Here is a 22,573-nt window from a genome sequence, read left to right as displayed (position 1 = left end):
CATTATTTAGTAGCAATGCTTAGTAAGAGATACCTCCCAGTAGATAATCTGTGCAAGTTTTCCTATAAAACTCATCTGAGCCATATAATTTAACCAGTGACAGAATGAAGACATTATACAGTGTCCCAGGGCCTACAGTGCTGGCCTTGTGAGAGCTACAGCAAAGGGTCTGTTCTCCCATCCCTACGTGAGAACACCTAACAGGAGGTGCTGCCAGCAAGCCAGGCTCCAGCTCCCGACGCTCTGAATCACTGGCTTTGTGCTGCACACATTCCCTTTTGGAGGTAGCGACTAACAAGTTTAAACACAGTCTTTTCAATCTGACACTTCAGAAAGCCATTAGTTAGCTGGTGCTTGCTCCACCTTCATCAATGTTAACTAGATCTCTTCCGTTAATAGTAAAAGCTGGCTTTAGCACAGTTTTTGTTTTTTTCTAAGGAGTATGTTTTAAAGTTAGAAGATCTGTGTTTAGAAAAACTAAATGCTGAATATGTTGGTTCCTTGGTAAGACCAGGACTTCGAAAACTTACACACACACACACACACACACACACGGTTTCTCAGAACACTTTGCCAAGGACAAGTATGGAAAAGTGAAAGGATCTTGCCTTTCACTTTTATGGAAATTTAGTTATTTTCTTCACTGGCTTTCAATTTTTCCTTAAAAGCTGTGCCAGCTCCATCAACTGCTCTGTGTAACTCCTGCCTCCCTGGAGTGCTGACCTTTCAGAGCCCTCTTATTGAATTCTTGCTCCAACAGAGGGAAGTCTTCCCTTTTCTCCCTACTAAGGTTAACAGTAGGATTTTCAGAAAAATAATTTGGATCTGATTTTGCTTCAATTTGAATCCTGGGTCAGGAGTCTTGAAACTCTGAAACAGTGAAAACAAGTTAATTTTCCCCACTTACCCCAGTCATTTTAAAGTTTAGAATTCATCACTGGATAGCCATTATTTACAGAAAAAAAACTATCTTTTTTTATGTTCCTTTTATAAAATGCAGTTTAAATAAATTCATACAGCTCTACAATCAGAAAAAAAATAAGTAATGAAGTCTTCATTGCATTTCTGTTCTACACTTTCCTATTTTCTCTCTCACAAGCAAACTGGTGATTACTTTATTAGTTTCATGCATATTCTTCCATAGTCTCTTTACTTAAACAGTAAGTAAAATAAATGAATGTGTACATATATTTTTATTTTTTCCTTTGTATTTTATTCTAAAGCTAGTATACCAGATGCATTATTTTACACTGCGCTTCTTCATTTAATAATTTATCTTGGCAATCTTTTCATTCAATAGAGAGCTTCCAAACAAAACAGCTCTAGGTCAGGAAAGCCCTAAGTCCAATAGATGCTAGCAGTTTATCAGCATAGGTTATGAGGAGTCAGGGAGCAGCTGGGCTCATGCCAGCTGTCAGGAACAGCAGCTCAGTCTCCACACTGGCGTGCCTTCTACTCCTCAGACATGCTGTCTCAGCCCTGAAACGGCCCCACCTACAGAACCCATCAACTTAGTGGGTCCAAGCTACTCAGTTTCCACGTGACAGAGCAGACAGGACTTGCCCGGAGCCAGACGTGCTCATAAACAGCCCTGGAGGGTGCTGGTCTTTTGCATTCTGGCCCCAAGTTCTCTCAGCTGTACCACTTATGTCACAAACTTTAAGGGATGTGTCGTTATCAACACAGTAAATTTCAAATTCCTGTGCCTAGCACTGGTTCCAACTTAGAAGGAAATGGGGTGTGGTGTGGCAGGAAGTGGGAGACACTAGCTGTAGAGTCAGGAAATCTGGGGTCTAGTCCAGAGCCCTCTTTGGGGCCCAGTTCCCTCATCTGTGAGATAAGAGGTGGAACCACATGCTCTCTAAAGGCTCTCTGCTAAAGGCTCCAAAGTCCTTGACTTACACCTTCTAACCACACTGAAGATTCTGGTCCTTGGGGCTGTGCCTGTGCTCAGGTTTGTCAATTCCACCCAGAATGCACCTTTTGTTTCTCTGCCTCTACATCTTTCAAGGACCACTCTGACTTCTCCTGATATTTCCCTCTTCAGAAAACATCCCCTGTGAACAAGCTCCTACCTCAGCCCTTAGAATACTTGGCCTAGACTACCTCTTCTAAACAGCCACACCAACTGGTCTCTGAGTCCATACATTCAGTGTCTGCTCAAACGAAGCTTATAAAGATGCTTTCCCTAATCATCTTATCCAAAATAGTACTTCCCTAATCACTCTCTTCCTTGTTTTACCTCTCTTTATAGCTCTTACTATATAATTTATGTTTAGTCTATCTTACACCATCGGAATGTAAGCTCCTTTGAAGCAAAGGCATGCGTTTTTAACTTACAACAGCACCTGACATATACGAAGCACTCAACAGATATTTGCTGAACGAAATAATTATTTGTAAACAATTAACAACAAAGCCAAGCTGCAGAGACTCCACTTCTAATGTTAATCTGAGATATTTCTTCTGTTCAAGAGCTTGTTCTGTATGCATAGTCCCGAACAGTGGAAAAAGTCAGGGAGTCAGCAAATGGCTCTGGGAGATAGATGTGGTCAGGCAAATAGCGAGAGATCTCCTTAGAGTCAGAAAGACTGGTTTTAGGGAATTCCCTGGTGGTCCAGTGGTTAGGACTCTGCACTTCCACTTCAGGGGACCCAGGTTTGATCCCTGGTCAGGAAACTAAAATCCCTGAAGTTTCATGGTATGGTCAAACAAACAAAAAAAAAAGGGCAGAGTGGTTCTAGTACTAAACTCTGTCATCAGGTAACCTCAAGCATGTCTTTAACCTCTATAAACCAGATTAACAATCTACCGCACAAGTACACAATGAAAATTAGGGGAAAATGATTAACATGGAAGCATCTTATCAGGTACAAAACACCAAATCCTATAGGTGAAGTATTACTTGAACACCAGAAGTAGACCTGTTAATACGGAACAGTTCTATTTAAAGCTAAACTGTCACACCAAAAAGTGTCCACTCTTTTTCAAAAAAACACACGCACATACATGAATGTTTGCCCACTTACAGATACACATATTTTGAAGGGGAAACCCAACCTAAAAGACACACGCTGAACATGAACTGGACTTAAGAGAAAACACTTACTTGAAATCCTGCCACATATTCTACTCTGTAATGCGAACCCTTTTGCCAGAACTTCACACAAGCAGTCCACTGACTACGAAACTGAACCTTTCAGTGGAAGGAGTCAACTGCAACCTCTGGTAGGATACCACGAGCCTCTAGGACGCGTTAGGGCATCTATGGCTTTCCCCCAGTGCCTCTGTGCTTGTCAATAAAAGCAAACCATTCAACCACTTCTGTAAGTTGTACCTCTAATGATGATACTCAAAGAATAGGTTAGTGTTACTTGTTGCAGTTGGTGGATCAGAAAACCAAGCCCTATCTTCTCTAATAAGCCAAGCTTCCTCCTACAATACTTATAGTACTGACTGACTGGCACACACTTTGGTGCTGGATCTTACACCACCTCTGTAGCAAGTCAAATGTCCTTGAGTGGCAAAGACTGTGTTGTATTTCTCACATATTCCCAAGAGAACTTAACACAAGGCTTTCTCAGCACAAGAAATATGCTCAGAAATACTGAACTGACTGAATCCGAACTGAATTTAAAATTGTAGTAATAAGCATACAAAAATTTAGAAACAAAGGGATTTAGAAACAGAATCAAACTCAGAATTCTTGGAGTACCTAAGTGCCGAATTTAATTCAAAACCTACCAAATAGTCCTGATTATTCATATCATTTGTATTTTCATTCTGTTTGTAGGCAAATTTCCATAAGACAGGCATTCCCTCTCCAGCAAGGAGGTGGAATTGATCCACTTACATTTTCCAACTCAAAATGCCCCCAACAGCTCTCCATGGAACCTATAACACTGATGACTCTGCTGCTGACAGGTCTGCCCCCCAAGACAACTAAATGATCCTCAGAGGCAAGAATACCACCTAATTCATCTTCCTTTCTTATCACCTGAGCCGAGAGGCACATAACAGCACTTAATAACTACCCAAAAATGTTGGAGGGAGGGAATGTTAAGAAAAAGAGCATGAGATTTTAAGCCTGTCTGTACTCCAATAAAGATTGCCGGGAGAAATATCAATAACCTCAGATATGCAGATAACACCACCCTTATGGCAGAAAGTGAAGAGGAACTAAAAAGCCGCTTGATAAAAGTGAAAGAGGAGAGTGAAAAAGTTGGCTTAAAGCTCAACATTCAGAAAACGAAGATCATGGCATCTGGTCCCATCACTTCATGGGAAATAGATGGGGAAACAGTGGAAACAGTGTCAGACTTTATTTTTGGGGGCTCCAAAATCACTGCAAATGGTGACTGCAGCCATGAAATTAAAAGACGCTTACTCCTTGGAAGAAAAGTTATGACCAACCTAGATAGTACATTCAAAAGCAGAGATATTACTTTGCCGACTAAGGTCCGTCTAGTCAAGGCTATGGTTTTTCCTGTGGTCATGTATGGATGTGAGAGTTGGACTGTGAAGAAGGCTGAGCACCGAAGAATTGATGGTTTTGAACTGTGGTGTTGGAGAAGACTCTTGAGAGTCCCTTGGACTGCAAGGAGATCCAACCAGTCCATTCTGAAGGAGATCAGCCCTGGGTGTTCTTTGGAAGGAATGATGCTAAAGCTGAAACTCCAGTATTTTGGCCACCTCATGTGAAGAGTTGACTCACTGGAAAAGACTCTGATGCTGGGAGGGATTGGGGGCAGGAAGAGAAGGGGACGACAGAGGATGAGATGGCTAGATGGCATCACCGACTCGATGGACATGAGTTGAGTAAATTCTGGGAGTTGGTGATGGACAGGGAGGCCTGGCGTGCTGTGATTCATGGGGTCACAAAAAGTCAGACACGACTGAGCAACTGAACTGAACTGAACTATTTTATAAGAATCATATTAATTGATAATAAGAATGAGGATGAACAAACACGTGAAACCCAGAAACACTGATGGGGCTGATCACAAAGCAATTGAGTTCAGTCTCCCTAATTAGTTTATCATCCCAACTTGAAAGCATTTAGATAAATTCTGTCATTCTTTAAAAACATTATTCTTTCAAAAAAACCTTTCGTGACCTTTGCTTGGCATTTTTATTAAGAAAAACAAAAAGATTACTCAAATTCCACTCCTCTGCCTTAAAAACGTCGTGTCTGACTCTTTGCGACTCCATGGACTGTAGCCTACCAGGTTCCTCAGTCCATGGGATTTTCCAGGCAAGAATACTGGAGTGGGTTGCCATTTCCTTCTCCAGAGGATCTTCCTGACCCAGGGATCGAACCCGGGTCTCCCGCATTGTAGGCAGATGCTTTACCACCTGAGCCACCAAGGAAGCTTTAAAAAAGAAGAGTAAAATCTAAATCTCATCCCAATATAGGTGGCAAAGTCATTTTTTTCTACTATAAGTAAACACTTATATTGAAGCATTTAAAATTGAAAGTATGTTAGTGAACTTCAAAACATGCATGGATTTTGCTACAACCTGGCAGGTAATTTCTAGTTAAATGATCATCACTCTGGAATGAAGAAATATCTCCTTCAGTCAATTTTTTCAAGTAGCTACAAGTTACTAGTCAAAGTTTCAAATTAATGAAAATTACATTTTTTGCCAAGTCTGCAGAATACCTAACCACATTAATTCTTCCAACTTTCTCATGTACAAATTGGCCTGAAGATTTGGAACACCTGTGTTGCCATGCGGTATCGGGTTATTTTACATTACATTCTTGCCCCAAAGGTAAAGGGTGGAGGGTACTTCTGCTCGGGTTAGCTAGAGGGAGGCAGAGCACTGAAGAGACCATGGTCCCTGCAATCAGGCTTGGGTTTAAGTCCTGACTCTACTACCCCGCTGACAGTATGATGCTGGGCAAGTTATTCAGTCTCTCTGAACCTCTATTTCCACACTAATAAAATAGGGTTCATTCAGTGACTTCCCCGGTGGTCCAGTGGCTAAGACTCTGAGCTCCCAATGCAAGGGACCTGGGCTTGATTTCTGGTCAGGGAACTAGATCCCACATACAGCAACTAAAGATCCTGCATGCTGTAACTAATACTGAATAGCCCACATCCCTCAACTAAGACCTAATGCAGCCAAATAAATAAAAAAAATTTAATATTTTTAAAAAACTATAGGGTTAATTTAAACTTCCTATAGCTGTTATGGGGTCCATAAAGTAAAAGTCGCTCAATCTTGTCCAACTCTTTGTGACCCCATGGACTATACAGTGCCTGGAATTCTCCAGGCCAGAATACTGGAGTGGGTTAACTTTTCCCTTCTCCAGGGGACCTTCCCAAATCAGGGATCAAATCCAGGTCTCCTGCATTGCAGGCGGATTCTTTACCAGCCAGCCGAGCCACAACGGAAGCCCAAGAATACTGGAGTGGGTAGCCTATCCCTTTCTCCAGGGGATCTTCCCAACTAGGAATCGAACCAGGGTCTCCTGCATTGCAGGTGGATTTTTTACCAACTGAGTGATCAGGGAATCCTTGGGGACCATATTACATTATATACACATAAAGTGAGTAGCACATAACAGGAACTCAGTAAATGTTAGTTTCTCTTCCCACTTTTTTCAGAGCCACAAAAAAACTTACTCAACACTCTATTCATTAAAATATTTACACATGTTCTATGCCAGTTTTACGAGAAAGAGCGAGCTCTTGATTTAAAAAAAAAAAGCTTTATAAGCAGTCACTCTTCTCCTACCACTGATTTTTTTTTAACAGCCTAAGTATTTCCAAAAACCTTTGCTTTACTTTGGTTCTGACTCTGATTTGTGGAATTTGTCACTGTCATTAGAATAAATAATCAACACATTTATTCTAAAGAAACTGCTAGCCAGGGGAATCATTAGAAGAAATTTTGGTACAGAAATCCTTGGCAGAATTCTAGATTTCCATTAAGTTCTCAAAATTTTGTGAATTCTAACAAAATGTTACCAATTTTTATCCTATGAATATGCATTTGTTCCAGAGAAAAATTCTTGTCTGGATTTAGTTTGTTATGTTATTCTGGATTTAGCTAGACATTTGCAGAAAATGAGTTAACTACTATATTAGTTGCTATTTATGTGGTTAAGTCACCACTGGGCTAAATATCTCCCGAGGGGAAAAAACAGTCTGGGATTTAAGCCAGCGTAACAACTGTCACCAAAACTGAGAGCTTCTGGAGATGCCAAGCATTTTGTTTAGGTTTGATGAATTCTACTACTTCTGGATTTTTTGTTTTTCAAGGATAATCTGCTACTATTCCTACTCTGTAGTTCAGCAGAAATGTAAAAGTTCCCTTCCTCTAACCTTCTGGCACGTAAGAGAAGGATAGACGGCATGCACTATTTTTATGTTGACAGCCACAGCTATTTTAAGCTATTTTAGTACTATCCAAAAAGGTTAGCATGACATTAGCAAGCTAAAAAGTAAATTCTTGGTTTTTGGTCACTTAGTAAGAACATTACTTTTTAACAACCAAACTGTCTATCTTTTGATCATACAAATAAAAATAAAATTCCAAAACATAAGGCATGATTGATGCCATAATTAGAAAGTCTTACCTTTTGGGCATCTCCCGTAAAATATGCAATGGCCAGGGTGGGCAGAATCATGAACAGTGCATTGTAATAGAGCAGACCATATTTTCCCAGCTCCTAGGAGAGTAAAAAATTAGGTGGTTCATTTGGTTCCAGCAGATAGATGGAGACAACCCTGAACAGAGCACCACCCCCATTATACACACACACCACTCCCCCTACAATATACACAGCACATCAAGTCAAAAGTTTTGCAAACACTAAGAAATAACCTAAGCTTTCAAAAAAAAAAGCAAACTTACAAGATTTTTAGTTTTTTTGACATAAGTTCCTTGAGTACTTAAAATCAGAGAAATAAAAATGATATCAAGTGGCTGTCTCAAAACAGCAAGGAGAAAAGTTATTTTGAACAAAAAACATACATCTCTATAGAGACATGTCCTTGGAGCCCTTCCCTTTCCAAAACTGAATCAAAAGTCCCCAGATTAGTCTTAGGCTGTTCCAGAAACATAACAGTGAGATTTAAGAGAGAACGAAGGCCAGATCCACACAAACAGACTCACACAGAACAACACAGACAGACATAACTTCCCAGTATTTCTGAAGTTATTTCTGAAAATGTACATGGGAAGTACAATGAAGATTAAGATTACTCCAAAAAAAAAAAAAAAGGAAAGAAAAAGATTACCATTACCCTACAATTCCCAAAACATGGTATGCCTAGTTCTGCCCTCAGCTACTTGGGAGCAAAGAAGGACTGCACACATCTTCAAACACAGGGAACCTATGAGAACTCTGGGTCTACCTGTGATTCACACAGTTCTGGGACATTCAGCAGGAAGCCGTCACCTGAAAAAGCAGTCCTAGAGTTTAGGGGATAAAGGAGTAGTGAGGATAGGGCCATAAGATCTGCCTAACTTCTGTGATTGAAAGAGAACCAACTGATATGAAAAGTCGAACTACCTTCTCAAAAGCAGATTTTTTTTCTTCAGTGATTTAAAAAAAATTTTTTATTTTATATTGGCATATAGTTGATTAACAATGTTGTGTTCATTTCAGGTGTACAGAAAAGTCGTTCAGTTATACACATACATGTATCTATTCTTTTTCAAATTCTTTTCCCACTTAGGTTATTACAGAATATTGAGCAGAGTTCCCTGTGCTTTATCAAAAGCAACTGTGAAAAACTGGAAACAAAGATGCAACAATAGAAAACTGGTTGATTAGACTATGATACACCCATACAATGAAATATTATGTAGCCACTAAAAACATTTCGTAACACTGACTGGTGAGGCAGGTGCTCATGAAACAGTACTAAATGAAAAATACAAATTAGAAAACATTATGTATCATCACTCTTTTAAGTTTTTCTCATAGTTAGGTGTGTACATGCATATATAAACACACACACATCCCTACAAAAGGGTATCTACTGACACAGTGCTTCTCACTCAATGGTGTAATTAAGAGATTATATTTTCTTCCTCTTGTTTATCTATGTTTTCAACCACTTCTATTATAAATACGTGTTATTCGTATGAATTCTTTAAAGTTGAAAATGGTTTAAATTCAGTAGCTGCATTCAGGTATGAAATACAGCGCTAAGTCCTTAGGCCATGGGATTCATGCTCAAAGGACCATGATTACAAGTAGTTCTGAAATTATAGGTAATAAAACTCCAGATTTATTAAAAGCACTCAGACAGCAAGACAGCAAGAAAAAAGCCACAGCAGGACAAAGCAACTTGTAACATCAGGTGTCCCCTCAGCAGGAGACGCGTCATCCAGGAAGTAGAGGACGCCTGCACACACACCCCATCCAGACAACTGACAGAGGCCAAACTGCTGTTTTTTCTTTTTACTTGCTGTTTTGAATACCTTTTCTCCTGTCCTCTTAAACAGAGGACATTGACTGAAATTTAACTTAGGGCAGCATCATAAACATGACTATACTGGGTTTTTACATGATGTTACCCTGTCTGAGTAGTCCACTTGACTGTCAAGTTTTCCTGTTTTCCCTGTTATCAGCCAAATTTTTATACTGCTGGTAAGCCTCTTCCTCTAGATAGGATTGTTGCTCCTAATCCATGAACTATGAAAAGCAGATTAATATGCTTAGAAGTTCTAATACAAGTAAGTCATAAGTCATTTCTGAATGAGAAACTAAAGGACACCCCTGGAAATAAATACAGAAAACAGAAACCATCTTCACTTTTTTCTACATTCTAGGATGTAGTCCAGTAGTCATGTATGGATGTGAGAATTGGACAGAAGGATTGAAGTGCTGAAGGATTGATGCTTTTGAACTGTGGTGTTGGAGAAGACTCTTCAGAGTCCCTTGGACTGCAAGGAGATCCAACCAGTCCATCCTAAAGGAAATCAGTCCTGAATATTCATTGGAAGGACTGATGCTGAAGCTCCAATACTTTGGCCACTGGATGCAAAGAACTGACTCATTTGAAAAGATCCTGATGCTGGGAAAGATTGAAGGCAGGAGGAGAAGGGGACGACAGAGGATGAGGTGGTTGGATGGCAGCACCGACTCAATAGACATGAGTTTGAGTAAACTCTGGGAGTTGGAGACAGACAGGGAGGCCTGCTGTGCTGCAGTCTATGGGGTCACAAAGAGTCAGGACACGACTGAGCAACTGAACTGAACTGAGGATGTACTCTAGATTGTGCTAACACAGTAGTCACTGGCCAAATGCAGCAATTTCAATGTAATTATAATTACATTAAACTACAATTGCAGTTCCTCAATTAGGCCATCACCTATCAAGTGCTCAACAGCTATGTGTGGCTAGGTGCTACCATTAACGGACAGGAAGAAATAACAGATTTCCATCATTACAGAATTGTACTGGACAGTACTGTTTTAGACAGCTAAGGCTGGTGGACTAATAAAATGTTATTATTCCTACCTATTTCCAAAGCAGCAAAAACACAGAGCAAAACTAAATCTCAAGCTGCTCCCTTTTCTCTAGCTATAGTACAAAGATAAAAATTTTTGATAGTAGCTCCCATTAAAATGCAATCATCACACAGCCATTAAGGCAAATAAATGGAGAAAAAGACATAAAAGGTATATTCACAGAAAAGGTGTTGGAAATAGATCTGTACTGTCCCTAGATCTTCTAGGTTAATTTAGAAATGATTTAAAGTATATGGGAGGATGTGCATAGGTTACACATAAATACTATTCCATTTTATATAAGGTACTTGAGCATCCAAGGATTTTTGTAATCTCAGGGGTTCCTGGAACCAGTCCCCCAAAGATACTGAGGGACAACTGCCTGTAGGACAAATATGCAAAGTCCATTCTTGTTCTGCAGCTGCTTCTAAATCACTTCTGAAATCTGCTTCCATATACTTCCTTCTTGTCCAGGTCCCTCACCAAGTCCTCCAGGACATAGCCATGAACATTCATGACACTTTTCTCTAATGAACACTTCTTATGTCACTCTTCCACTCAAAGTCAGTTTTCACCTGCTGCTGCTGCTGCTGCGTCGCTTCAGTCGTGTCCAACTCTGTGCGACCCCATAGACGGCAGCCCAATATTCACCTAGTCCCTTCCAAAAAACTCAATAGTAAAATCTAATTGCTAATTAGAAAATAGTTTCTTACATGAACACCAAGGTCCAGGCATTCTTACCCTCAGAGATTCCCTAGTCTTTCTCATCTTTCCTAAGTATCTTCCTTTATTCTCCACTTTTTCCCTGAAGGACTGACATGACCATTCCCAGTATCAGCAAACATCTCTTAAAGAAGCATTAGATTGCTACCTACTTTTGAATCTAATTTTTGTTTTACGTAGGCACCATTTGCTGCTGTCAGGACATCATTGATCAGAATAAAAACATATCCTTCCAGATCAAATGCCAAGTCAGAGCTGCAAAATATAAACAACACTTTAATAACAACTAACATTTAAAGAACATGCATTAAATTTTAAATAGGTCTGAACTACAATATTTCCAAGAACATATGCTTATCTATATAAGTGAATATTACACATTTTATCAGCTACTAGTATTTCCTGGTTTCATGTTACAGTTTGCAATTTCATAATCAGTAAGGGAGTCTGCAGAAATGAGAAGCACTAATGCTTAAACACAGTCATTAGCAATAATCAACCTTGTCAGTTAATAGCACACTATTCTGAATTCAAAATCAGGCAAGACAGAACCAACCAAATTCACCATTATAGTACATCTGAAGCAAGAAGGCATCACAACTCAGTTTCACAGATAAGGAAACCAAAAGGAGAATGAAGTTGTTAACATGTCATCTTTCAAAGGTTCACACAAAAGATAGGTTTATCTTGCATAGATGGCTGGGCCACTCAGTGGAATTTCTGAAGTGTGGATTGCGGTTAGTTCTGAGATCACGTTACACTAGTGTCTAAGCACAGTGTAGTCGCAAATACTTACAATAATTTCCCAGTGAGCACATTACATATAACTAGTGAGACTAGGGAAACTGAAGTTTCTTAGTATTTTGCAGAGCACCAGGCAGAAGAACTTAGAAAACTGAAGAGAATAAATGAAAATCTAAGAAGAATATGCCATCTGCATACTTAGCACCCTAGCTAAAACAGGGGCCTCACATTCTGTGATTCTGCAAAGGTGCTAACTCTTTGGAGTTCAACTACTCCATAGGACAGACTTCTGAGGAGCTCTAAGACACTGCAATGTCGGGCAGAACTACCTAATGACCCCTCCCTCTTCCAAGCAGCCTGACAACCCTGTAACTCTTCCTCCAAATTTCTTTCCCAAGTAAAAGTTTCTAATTAGATAATGCTGGCCCAGATAGCATCTGCCTCAGAAACTTTTTGCAGGCTAGAGTTAGCTCAGAGAAACTTCTGTGTTTGGTTCAATTTTGGATCCCACCAGCTTCAGTAGGATCCAAGATTAGCAGGGCACCTTTAAAAAGAATGGTAGGTGATTCACACTGAATTTTTCTCCAAGAAGGCAAGATTACCTAGAGGGAAAAGCAGTCAGCTATATAACAAAATTCTAGTAACTAATTATTATTATTTTTTTTTTAGAATGAAATTTTACTTGGAGAGTTAGGGTGGAACAGAATTGACTTATATCCCTCCCCCCACACCTGTATTACAGGGATATGATAAAGCTCAATGAGCCAATTCAAGAAGCACACTGGAACTCCCAGATGGAAAATGTATGTCAGGTAGAATCTACAGCATCAGCAAGCCCATACATGCATGCTCTGGGCTGAGTAAAATGTTGTAGAAGACTTCTACTCATCATTTCCATTTTCTGAGTCTTTGTATATGTGCTGCCAAAGCGAGCACTAATTTTCTGAGTCTCTGGATACACATTTTCTTCATTTTAAAATTAAAAGTTAAGAACAATGGGAAAAAAAACTTCATGTTTAATAATTTAATAGAATATCCAAATTTTGGTATTTGTGCCGCCTTAGGTGAAGCCAAATAAAGCAATTCTATTATTTATTACCCCATAAGGCAAATAATTCATGATCACTTGTCTTCTCTGTGACACCATTTTCTTTAGCAGCATGCAAAGGAATAGAATGCTACACGGTTTATAAAAGCACACAGGCTTTGCAGTCAGGCATAGACTCAAACTCTAGGTCTGTCGTTTAATAGCTACGTGACCTCGAGCAAGCTATGGAACTTAGATTTGCATTTCCTTAACATAAATAGGAAAATAATACCCATACCATTTGGTGTAGTTGTGAAAAACACATAAATAGTATGTGTAAAATACCAACATATTGAATGGCATATGGTCTGTGCTCAATAAATAGAAGACAGCATAATAAACTCTAAATTACATGAATTTAACTTTTAAGAATCCCAAGAATCTGATTTTGCTAGCCTTAATCTTCATACAACCAAAAAGATTTAATTTTTTGAAGTCTCTGAATACTTTTTAAAGACATGGCTCTTATTTAGTCTATAAAAAATTCTCTTCGTTGGTAATTAATCATTTATCAGTAATTATTGACAAATTCTAACGCACTCTCATAGGTTTTATACAAGCCCACATCTTACCTTGCAGCTACAAAGGCTCCAATAATCATTGCAAATACAGTCATCTTAATACCCCAAGAAAAAGTCTTCCTATAAAATAATTTAAAAATATACATGTGGCTTTAGTTATTTACAAAGACTCATTTTACAACAAAAAATATGTTTTCTTCCAAAAATAACTATAAACAAATGATTCCAAGGAATTGGATATTTAAAAGAACTCTTCTAATGGAAGCAAAAACTTATTTTCTTATATAAGTATGCTTATTTCCTATTCTTATGTTATTATTATTGAGTTTACATTTTTGCAAATCAGATTTCTTTAAGCAGAAAATAGTCACACACATTTGTAGTAAAGTAGCATAGTCATGAACATGATTTAAAACCTATATTGATCTTCTGACTCAGCTTCACCCAGTGGCTTCAGTAGGTATAGGAATTCTTGAAAGCATATCTCATGTTCAGACAGGCTTCCATAAGGAAGTCATAAACTATCAATTCCTATAGCAAAGGAAGAAAGCTGCTTAAACTTCTCAAAAGATAAAGTAAAACAACACAAATGACTGGAATATCTTACATACGCTGGAGACCTTTTCAGGGAGCTAAAAACTTGTTAAAGACTACATATATTAGAAATTTAGCTCACTTGAGTAAAACTCCTTCAGCAAACATTGTAAACAGGATGGAGAACCTTCTCAGAACTGTAAACATTGGCAAGCTGAAAAAAAAACAAACAAAAAAATACTTAGATAGAGTAAAATTTGATTCTCCAAAATTAGTATTTTAAAATAATGCTAACCTTTTCCATGATAAAAATTCCATGCTGATTAACCTGTCACTAAATTAAATCCTTACTTCTCTATAGAAAGTATTTAAAAGTCTGAAAGGGTTGCTTTTATAAAACTACTAGAAGCAAAAAAAACTGAACTAATTATAAAATGGTAGAAAATATACATCTATTATCAAAGACTAGTAACAGCCACTTTTTAATTTTACCCTGCTTATTATGTTAGACATACTCATGTTGGTCTTTAAAAGATCTTTCTTTTCTAGACTGATCTCCCTCCCAAGCCCTAACCTTCAAACAACACTGGTGATCATTTTACCCTATAAAACATTCCTTGATTGTCATTTTGTGGCAGTAATTCTTTCTTCCTCTAAATTCCCAGAGTATTTTGCTTGCACTAATCGAACATACAGCCTCTTGCAATATAATTATTTCTGACTCTATCATCTCACTCCAAAGTGCCTTATACTTGCCTGGCAATCAAAGATGGGGCATGAATAGATGGATGGATGAATGACAATGGAGGAAAAAGAGCAAACTCCATACACAAGTAGCACTCTACAGCAGGTCTGTATTTCTTTCCAAATGGGTAATGAGATGTATGGATAAAAGGATGCCCCACCCATGATAAACATGACTTCCATGGGCCCCTCCCCAGAAATATCATCGTGGTCATTCCCTCAAGTTTCTTGGGTCTGAGGAAATGAAGAAACCTTGGTCTCTGACCCTTAGAGATCTCTCCATTCTGTTTTACAATCACCACGTGAGAGGTTTAACTCATGTGGCAATGGTGAAGCCCTGGGTTTCATTTAAGTGGTTTCCCTATGTGTATATTTTTAACATCACATGTTCCTAATACATACACTCAAGTGGAGAAGATAAGAATTGGGAAGTTACAGGGTAAAAAGAGAATACTGTCATGGAGTAGACAGCTATTGCTTCTTTCTAAAAGTGAAAACACTGCCTCTACAGTCATATGACCACAGAAAAAATGTTAATGATATTTTTATCAGGGTTCTATCAGATGTTATTTTAACTACCTCATGTTAATGAAAAACTATATCTAATCTTACTTGTGAATTTTGCCTAAAATATAATATTTAAAAATTGTACTAAAGAATTGAAATCTCAGAAGCCTAACATATATCCTTCACTATTATATGTCTGGAAAAATAATGAAAATCTCCCATCACAGTATTTTATAACATTTTAAAGCTTCTATCATCAAAGTGAAAGGGAAAAAACCCCAAACAAACAAAAAACTCCTCTTCCTCTTCAAACTTAAAGAGATTAAACTAAAACCTTTGGTGTAATATTTATTTAGTAACAGAAACTTTCCGGTCCTTTCTTTTTCCAGAATCAGTAACCATGTGTTAAACATTTGACATTCAAGTACAATTTTAAGAATACATTATATTAACCTCACTAGTAAAATAAAGTTATCCATACTTCAGTTTCTTTGTGCTGAACAGTCCCGTGATTTGGTTCCCAAAATATAGTAGAGGTAGTGGAAACGTCTAGAAAAGTTAAAAAGGGATAACAAAACTCAATAATAAAGACAGCTAAAACAAGGTCCTTTTCAAACAGAAACAGTTTTGTTTATATGATCAAATTCTTTCCACATAAAACATAAGATTAATTCTCACACACAATTTTGGCTCCTATGAAGCACCCAAACAACATTAATAAAGAGCTCTGTGCAAAAAGAGAGAGGAAAGAATGGAGGGGGGAAAAAAGAAACAGAAATATGAATATGATCAAATCATATGGGACAACATCTTTACTTTAAAGAAAGATAACGTAGAGCCAACAGGTCTAATGTTAGCAGAAAAAGGAAAGGTATTTCATCTTCAGGTGGAGCCAAGCAAAGACAGACCAAAGAATAAGAAAATAAACCCAAAGAATAATGACTGAAGGATACACCAGCTAGATTAGATAGACGAATGCAGAAAATGCAAAATGGGTGTAATCCCAACAAGTGTTTATTAATTAACACAGAATACAAGATCTAGGGGCTTCTTTTTTTCTTAACTTTAAAAGAGACTGTGGGACTTAAAAACACTTATTACTACATTCATTCTTTACCTTCCTTATACCCACTTTGGACTGGGCAATTTCAAGGCTGCAATTTTTAAATATGTATGGCATCGATGGAAAATATACATAGTGACTTCATTTCGAAAATAAAGTACTGCTTTTCTTTTCTTTTTTTTTTTTACCTTTCGAGGTACATTTCTGTCAAAGTCAGGAAACTTGACTACTCTGAGTGCCTTTCCCACCCAAAGTACTGCCACTGTGGCCACCATCTGGAAGCAGAGAACACAGATTTACTGTTCCACACAGAAAGACACACTCAGAAGTTCCAACGACACAAACCACGTAATGCTGAAGATTCCAACTAACCTGGCCAAGTCCAACACACAGTGAAGAGGGAAATCTACAAAAAATGGTAGAGAGAAAAAAGAAAAAAAAACCCACAGCGTCAGAAAAACCCGAACTCAACCTTACAAATGCAACCTCACAATGCATTTTGATACAAAACACACCAATGTCCGCCCCTTATCCAAATGACAATCAGCGAGGAAAATCACTGATGGTTGTCAGGCAACACCGCTGATTTTGTAGCTTCGGGCTGCCACTTGTCTCATCTTGTCTGTTTCTACAATTTCAGTCAGTTTTCTGAAACAGATTTTTCTTGGAAGTTAAGACATACATCTTTTAAACGGTTTCGCACCTTTCTGAAAAGGTGCTTCTGCCTAGGGGTCCCAGTGGCAGCATCACAATTTTAAATGGGCTTGAGGATGCGTAGGTCCCCAGAGGCTGTCAGCGAATTCGGGGAACCCTGAAGCCCCGGACCCTGGCCCAGGCTGTGGAGAAGGGCGGGCATCCCTCTCCGGCTCCCAGTCTGGCATGCACAGGAGTCGAAGAGTCACGAAGCAACTTCGCTTCGTCGCTCGGAAGAGCGGCATTTCCAGGGCGCTGCACTGCGGGCAGGGCAGGAGCTTTCCAAACGCACGCCCGGCGCTTCCCGAGCTCCGCGCTCGGAGCGGGACCCCCACTCGCGGCCGCCGTGCAAGCCGGCTCCGCCGCCCGGGCCGCGTGTCAGCCGCCTGCCCGCCCTCGCCGGCTCCCGCCCAACTTTGTTCAGCTCCAACTTTGGAGCCAAAGTCCAGGGTGCCGGCGCCCAGCCGCTGCCGCCGCCCGCTCCTTCCCTCTCCTCTCCGCGGCCTGGGCCGCCGCCGCCTCGGCCCTACCTGTAGTTGGTGAGCACGCTCTTGTTGACCACCACGATTAGGAAAGAGCTCACGCCGTAAAAGCCGGCGGCCAGCAGCTTCAGGAATACGGTCAGCGTTTCGGCCGACGCCATCCCCAGCTCTTCCTCATGTCTGTGTGTGGAGGATTTCGCGGGGGCTTCTCCTTTAACCCTGGCATGCTGACGTCTATGAACTTCCGCCATGGCTGCGGCGGCGGGGCCTGCGAGGGAAGCGGCGGGCAGCGGGCCCGAGCGGCGCGGGGGTCTGCGGCGGCAGCTCGCGGGGAGCTCGCGGGGCCGGGGCCGGTGCTCTGAACCGGCTGCGCTCGCCGCCTCGGTTCCCCGCGCGGCCGCCGCCTGTCTCCGCCCAGGGGCAGGGACGCTGGGGTTCACACGCCCGGGGACTTTGATCGGGCATTGTGCAACGCGGGGTCAGAGGGTAGGGACCACGCCTGGCTCGGCCTGGACAAGGGCTGGAGAGGGCTCCGGGAAGGGGCACCGGCGACCCTGAGTCCCGGACGGAGAGGGAGAGGAACCTTAGGGGAACCACTCGGGGACACCGGGGCTCCCGGCAGCACAGCACAGTCGCGGAAAGAAGCTGCCGAACGGCGCCTGCGCGCGAGCTTGCTCCGGGTCTCCGCGGCCGCGTACCTAAGATGCGGAGGCTGGCGGCTGAAGGGCTGCAAGCCGTATTTTCTAGATAACTCCGGCAAGAGAAAAAAATAAATAAATAAAGACCCGCCTGCAATAGGTAACAGGCGGTCGGCTCAGTAGTTAACAAGGTGCGTGTGTCTAGACTCATTTGAATGCTCTTTTGGTCTCTCTTGCAGAAGGTTCACGCCCTTAAAAAGTATCAGATATGGACCAAGTGTAAACATTAAACAGCTATTTGAGGCATTCTGCCTTGCCTCGGATTTCTTACGGTTTCTGAACCCAGTAAATACCATACATTACAGTCTTATTTGCAGATCAAGGGAGATTGTTTAAAGAAAAGCATTGCGGTATCCAAAAAAGTAGAAAGATAATCAATTGCCTTGCGGATTGGTGCAAGAGCAGGGTGTTAAGAGCTGAGTTCCTATTCTAGGTTTCCTAGAAATGCCCCCTCACTAGCTATGTACTCGGGTCAGTGAGTTGACCTCCCTGAGCCTGCATCGCCTCATCTCCGGATATAAAGCTGCTGCTGCTGCTGCTGCTAAGTCGCCTCAGTCGTGTCCGACTCTGTGCGACCCCATAGACGGCAGCCTACCAGGCTTCCCCGTCCCTGGGATTCTCCAGGCAAGAACACTGGAGTGGGGTGCCATTGCCTTCTCCGGGATATAAAGCTAGTTTTCAGTAAATGGTGGACATTATATATAAGAGAAACAAATCATTATTACCAGCTTAAGCAAGGAAATAACATACCTAATTTTAATGTCAAGAAAGAAAAGTAACTTTGAATTATTTACCCCAAAATTTTGTCTATAACTTTTCAATTTTTTCCACATTTAAAAATTATAGTAAAATTTACATAACACAAAACTTACCATCTTTACCTGGTAAGTTAGTATTTTAACTTTTTTTGAGTACATAATTCAGTGCTGTTAAGTATATTGTTGCACAACTCTTACTGCTACCCTTCTCTAGAACTTTCACATCATCTCAAACAGATTATGAAACTACTAAACAATAACGCCCCATTGCTCCCTCTCTCCATCCTCTAGTAACCACTATTCTATTTTCTGTCTCTATAAATTTTATGATTCTAGGTACCTCATATCAGTGGAATCACACAGCATCTGTCCTTTTGTATCTTCATTTCATTTAGCACAGTATTTTCAAGGTTCATCCGCATGTAGCATATGTCAGAATTACCTTCCTGTTTGAGGCTATATAATATTCATTGTATATACATCTTTTGACCTGTATGTTTTAAATTATCCTGAGAACACCTGTGTTCTTTGAATGTTCCTTAGTAAAAACTAGCACAAGGATGACATTTTTAACATGGTCCACGAGGGCTTAAGTGACGTGGCTCCTGCCCTCCCCACCTGTTCCTCCCCAGGTTTTGGCTAACTACACCCAGTTCCCTGAAGGATAACGTAGGTTCCTGTAAAACCCTAACCCTAACTACACCCAGTTCCCTGAGGGATAACATAGGTTCCTGTTGCCTATTTCTCTGTCCTTACTCCCATATTCCCTCCGTCTGGAATGGTTTTTCCTCTCCCTCCCCTGCCTCCTGAAGAACTCTTACTTTTCCTTCAATATTTATGCAAAATATTCTCTCCTCTCTGGGTACCTTCTTTCACACTGTCTCTCCTTGCCCTCCACAGAAATGTCACCTCTTGTGCTTCTCCCACCCCAGCTTTGTTCATCCCCTTTTATAGGGGGTCTGGGATTAGGTGTTTGCCTGACAGTCTGTTCCACTTCACAGTGAGCTCCTGGGGGCTGGGTGAGGCAGGGACACCCAGCACTGTTTGGATGTTTTTGCTAAATGAATCAATGATGTAACTTCAATGATGAGGGAAAAAATGGCCAAATTTCTTCCTTAACTGCTGGTAGTAGAAGAAAAATGTTCGGCAGAAATATTTTGAGAAACATCCCTTGTGAAAAAATTATTTTGAAAATAATAATGCCCCTCATAACAAAAGCAAACAAGCAAAAGAGACTTGTATCACATGCTCTCTTCCTCTCACCCCAACCCACTTTTCAGAGAAAGTGACTGCTAACAGTTCAAAGGCTGTGTACTTAGAGTCACTCTCCGTGCCTACATACACACATGCGCACATACATATCCGTTTACATGCATACACATATATTTACATATGTGTATTGTTATACATTTTTAAACATAAATGGAGAGAATCATGTGAGAAACACAGATGCTCAAGCCAGACACTGTTTCTGATGCTGGTTTTGCGACTTGGGCAAGTTACTTGACAATATGGTGCTTCAGTTCCCTTGTCTGTAAAATGGGTTTAACAATAGCACCCACCTCTTAGGGTGGTGATGAGAATTAAATGAGTTAAGTTAAATGTTAAGAATATAGTGCACACTTTACAAGTGTTCCTAATAATAATAATCAAGGAGATCAAACCAGTCAATCCTAAAGGAAATCAACCCTGAATATTCAGTAGAAGGACTGATGCTGAAGCTGAAGCGCCAATACTTTGGCCACCTGATGCAAAGAGACAACGCATTAGAGAAGACCTGATTCTCGGCAAGACTGAAGACAGGAGGAGAAGGGGCTGACAGAGGATGGGATGGTTGGGTGACATCACCAACTCAATGGACATGAGTTTGAGCAAACTCAGGGAGATGATGAAGGACAGGGAAGCCTGGCATGCTGCAGTCCATGGCGTCACAAAGAGACACAACTTAGTGACTAAGCAACAATAATTACTATTATTACCATTATGCAACCTTTCTCTTTTCACTTAGTATTCCTTGAAGGCCTTTCTGTGGCAGTAAAGAGACTCTACTTCATTCATTTTTAATGGCTGCCAAGAATTCTGTCAGCTGGATGCATCATAATTCACACAGTCCATCCCATGGACATTTAAATTATTGCCATTTTTTTAGTTTATAAACAATATGTCTTTGATTATCCTTGTCCATTCCTCTTTTGCAGGTATCAGTTTCTAGAAATGGAATTGCTTAAAGACTACTTTATAAAAATATTAATTAAATGAACAAATTGATCCCCAAAGAGGTTGTACCAATTTTATACTACCACTAACACGGTATGAAAAGTAAATCTTTTCTAAAATCAGATAGAGATAATGAAAACCACTGAAAAAGGCCAGATAATAGTTCAAGTGCTACTCTGTGGAAGATGAAATGCCAGGTACAAATTTATGCAGTAACACAAAATGAAATAAAAATAAATTGCTTAAAAAGTACTGATCTGAGCAATTACTATTGTTTTTCTTAGCATGTTTACGTACTTTAATAACAAGTATTTACTAAGACCTACCATAGGCCAAGATTGCCAGAAGAAATATCAATAACCTCATATATGCAGATGACACTACCCTTATGGCAGAAAGTGAAGAGGAACTCAAAAGCCTCTTGATGAAAGTGAAAGAGGAGAGTGAAAAAGTTGGCTTAAAGCTCAACATTCAGAAAACAAAGATCAAGGCATCTGGTCTCATCACTTCATGGGGAAAGAGTGGAAACTGTCAGACTTTATTTTTTTGGGCTCCAAAATCACTGCAGATGGTGATTGATTGCAGCCATGAAATTAAAAGATGCTTACTCCTTGGAAGGAAAGTTATGACCAACCTAGATAGCATATTCAAAAGCAGAGATATTACTTTGCCAACAAAGGTCTCTCCAGTCAAGGCTATGGTTTTTCCTGTGGTCATGTATGGATGCGAGAGTTAGACTGTGAAGAAAGCTGAGCACCGAAGAATTGATGCTTTTGAACTGCAGTGTTGGAGAAGACTCTTGAGATCCTTGGACTGCAAGGAGATCCAACCAGTCCATCCTATAGGAGATCAGTCCTGGATGTTCATTGGAAGGACTGATGCTAAAGCTGAAACTCCAATACTTTGGCCACCTCATGTCAAGAGTTGACTCATTGGAAAAGACCCTGATGCTGGGAAAGATTGAGGGCAGGAGGAGAAGGGGATGACAGAGGATGAGATGGCTGGATGGCATCACCGACTCAATGCACATGAGTTTGAGTGAACTCCGGGAGTTGGTGAAGGACAGGGAGGCCTGGTGTGCTGTGATTCATGGGGTCGCAAAGAGTCGGACACAACTGAGCGACTGAACTGAACTGAACCATAGGCCAAGAACTGTGTTGGATTTTCTCAATTCCAGTAATGATTTGTGGACACACAGTAAAATGCTATTAAATCTAATACAGTCACACATTCTCAGTATGTACCCACAAAGATAAGATCAGTTTCCAGTATTCTAGCAGGATTTTTATTATAAGTATTTAGACTTGTAGGCATTTTAGGCACTC

The 22,573-nt window shown here is 40.3% G+C and overlaps 1 protein-coding gene and 1 non-coding gene across 2 annotated transcripts in view; one reads left to right on the top strand and one right to left on the bottom strand.

Annotated features, from left to right (window-relative positions):
* SLC35D1 (solute carrier family 35 member D1) overlaps nt 1-17,952 on the bottom strand; it is a 46,112-nt gene extending 28,160 nt beyond the window's left edge. Inside the window, exons 1-8 of the mRNA XM_040232623.1 lie at nt 17,624-17,952; nt 16,773-16,806; nt 16,589-16,675; nt 15,819-15,886; nt 14,229-14,300; nt 13,604-13,672; nt 11,353-11,455; nt 7,589-7,681 (exon numbers count right to left, since the gene is read on the bottom strand). Of these exons, the coding sequence (XP_040088557.1) occupies nt 7,589-7,681; nt 11,353-11,455; nt 13,604-13,672; nt 14,229-14,300; nt 15,819-15,886; nt 16,589-16,675; nt 16,773-16,806; nt 17,624-17,826 (729 nt within the window). The 5' untranslated portion in view covers nt 17,827-17,952. The remainder of the gene's footprint in view (nt 1-7,588; nt 7,682-11,352; nt 11,456-13,603; nt 13,673-14,228; nt 14,301-15,818; nt 15,887-16,588; nt 16,676-16,772; nt 16,807-17,623) is intronic.
* Nucleotides 2,607-2,679, top strand: TRNAG-UCC. Its single transcript has one exon. It is a non-coding gene; the product is annotated as a tRNA-Gly (tRNA).
* Nucleotides 17,953-22,573: the final 4,621 nt, after the last annotated feature.

This window comes from Oryx dammah, unplaced genomic scaffold (genome assembly GCF_014754425.2).
Source record: "Oryx dammah isolate SB20612 unplaced genomic scaffold, SCBI_Odam_1.1 HiC_scaffold_28, whole genome shotgun sequence".
NCBI classification, from domain to species: domain Eukaryota; kingdom Metazoa; phylum Chordata; class Mammalia; order Artiodactyla; family Bovidae; genus Oryx; species Oryx dammah.
This window is presented reverse-complemented; position numbering and strand designations above follow the sequence as displayed.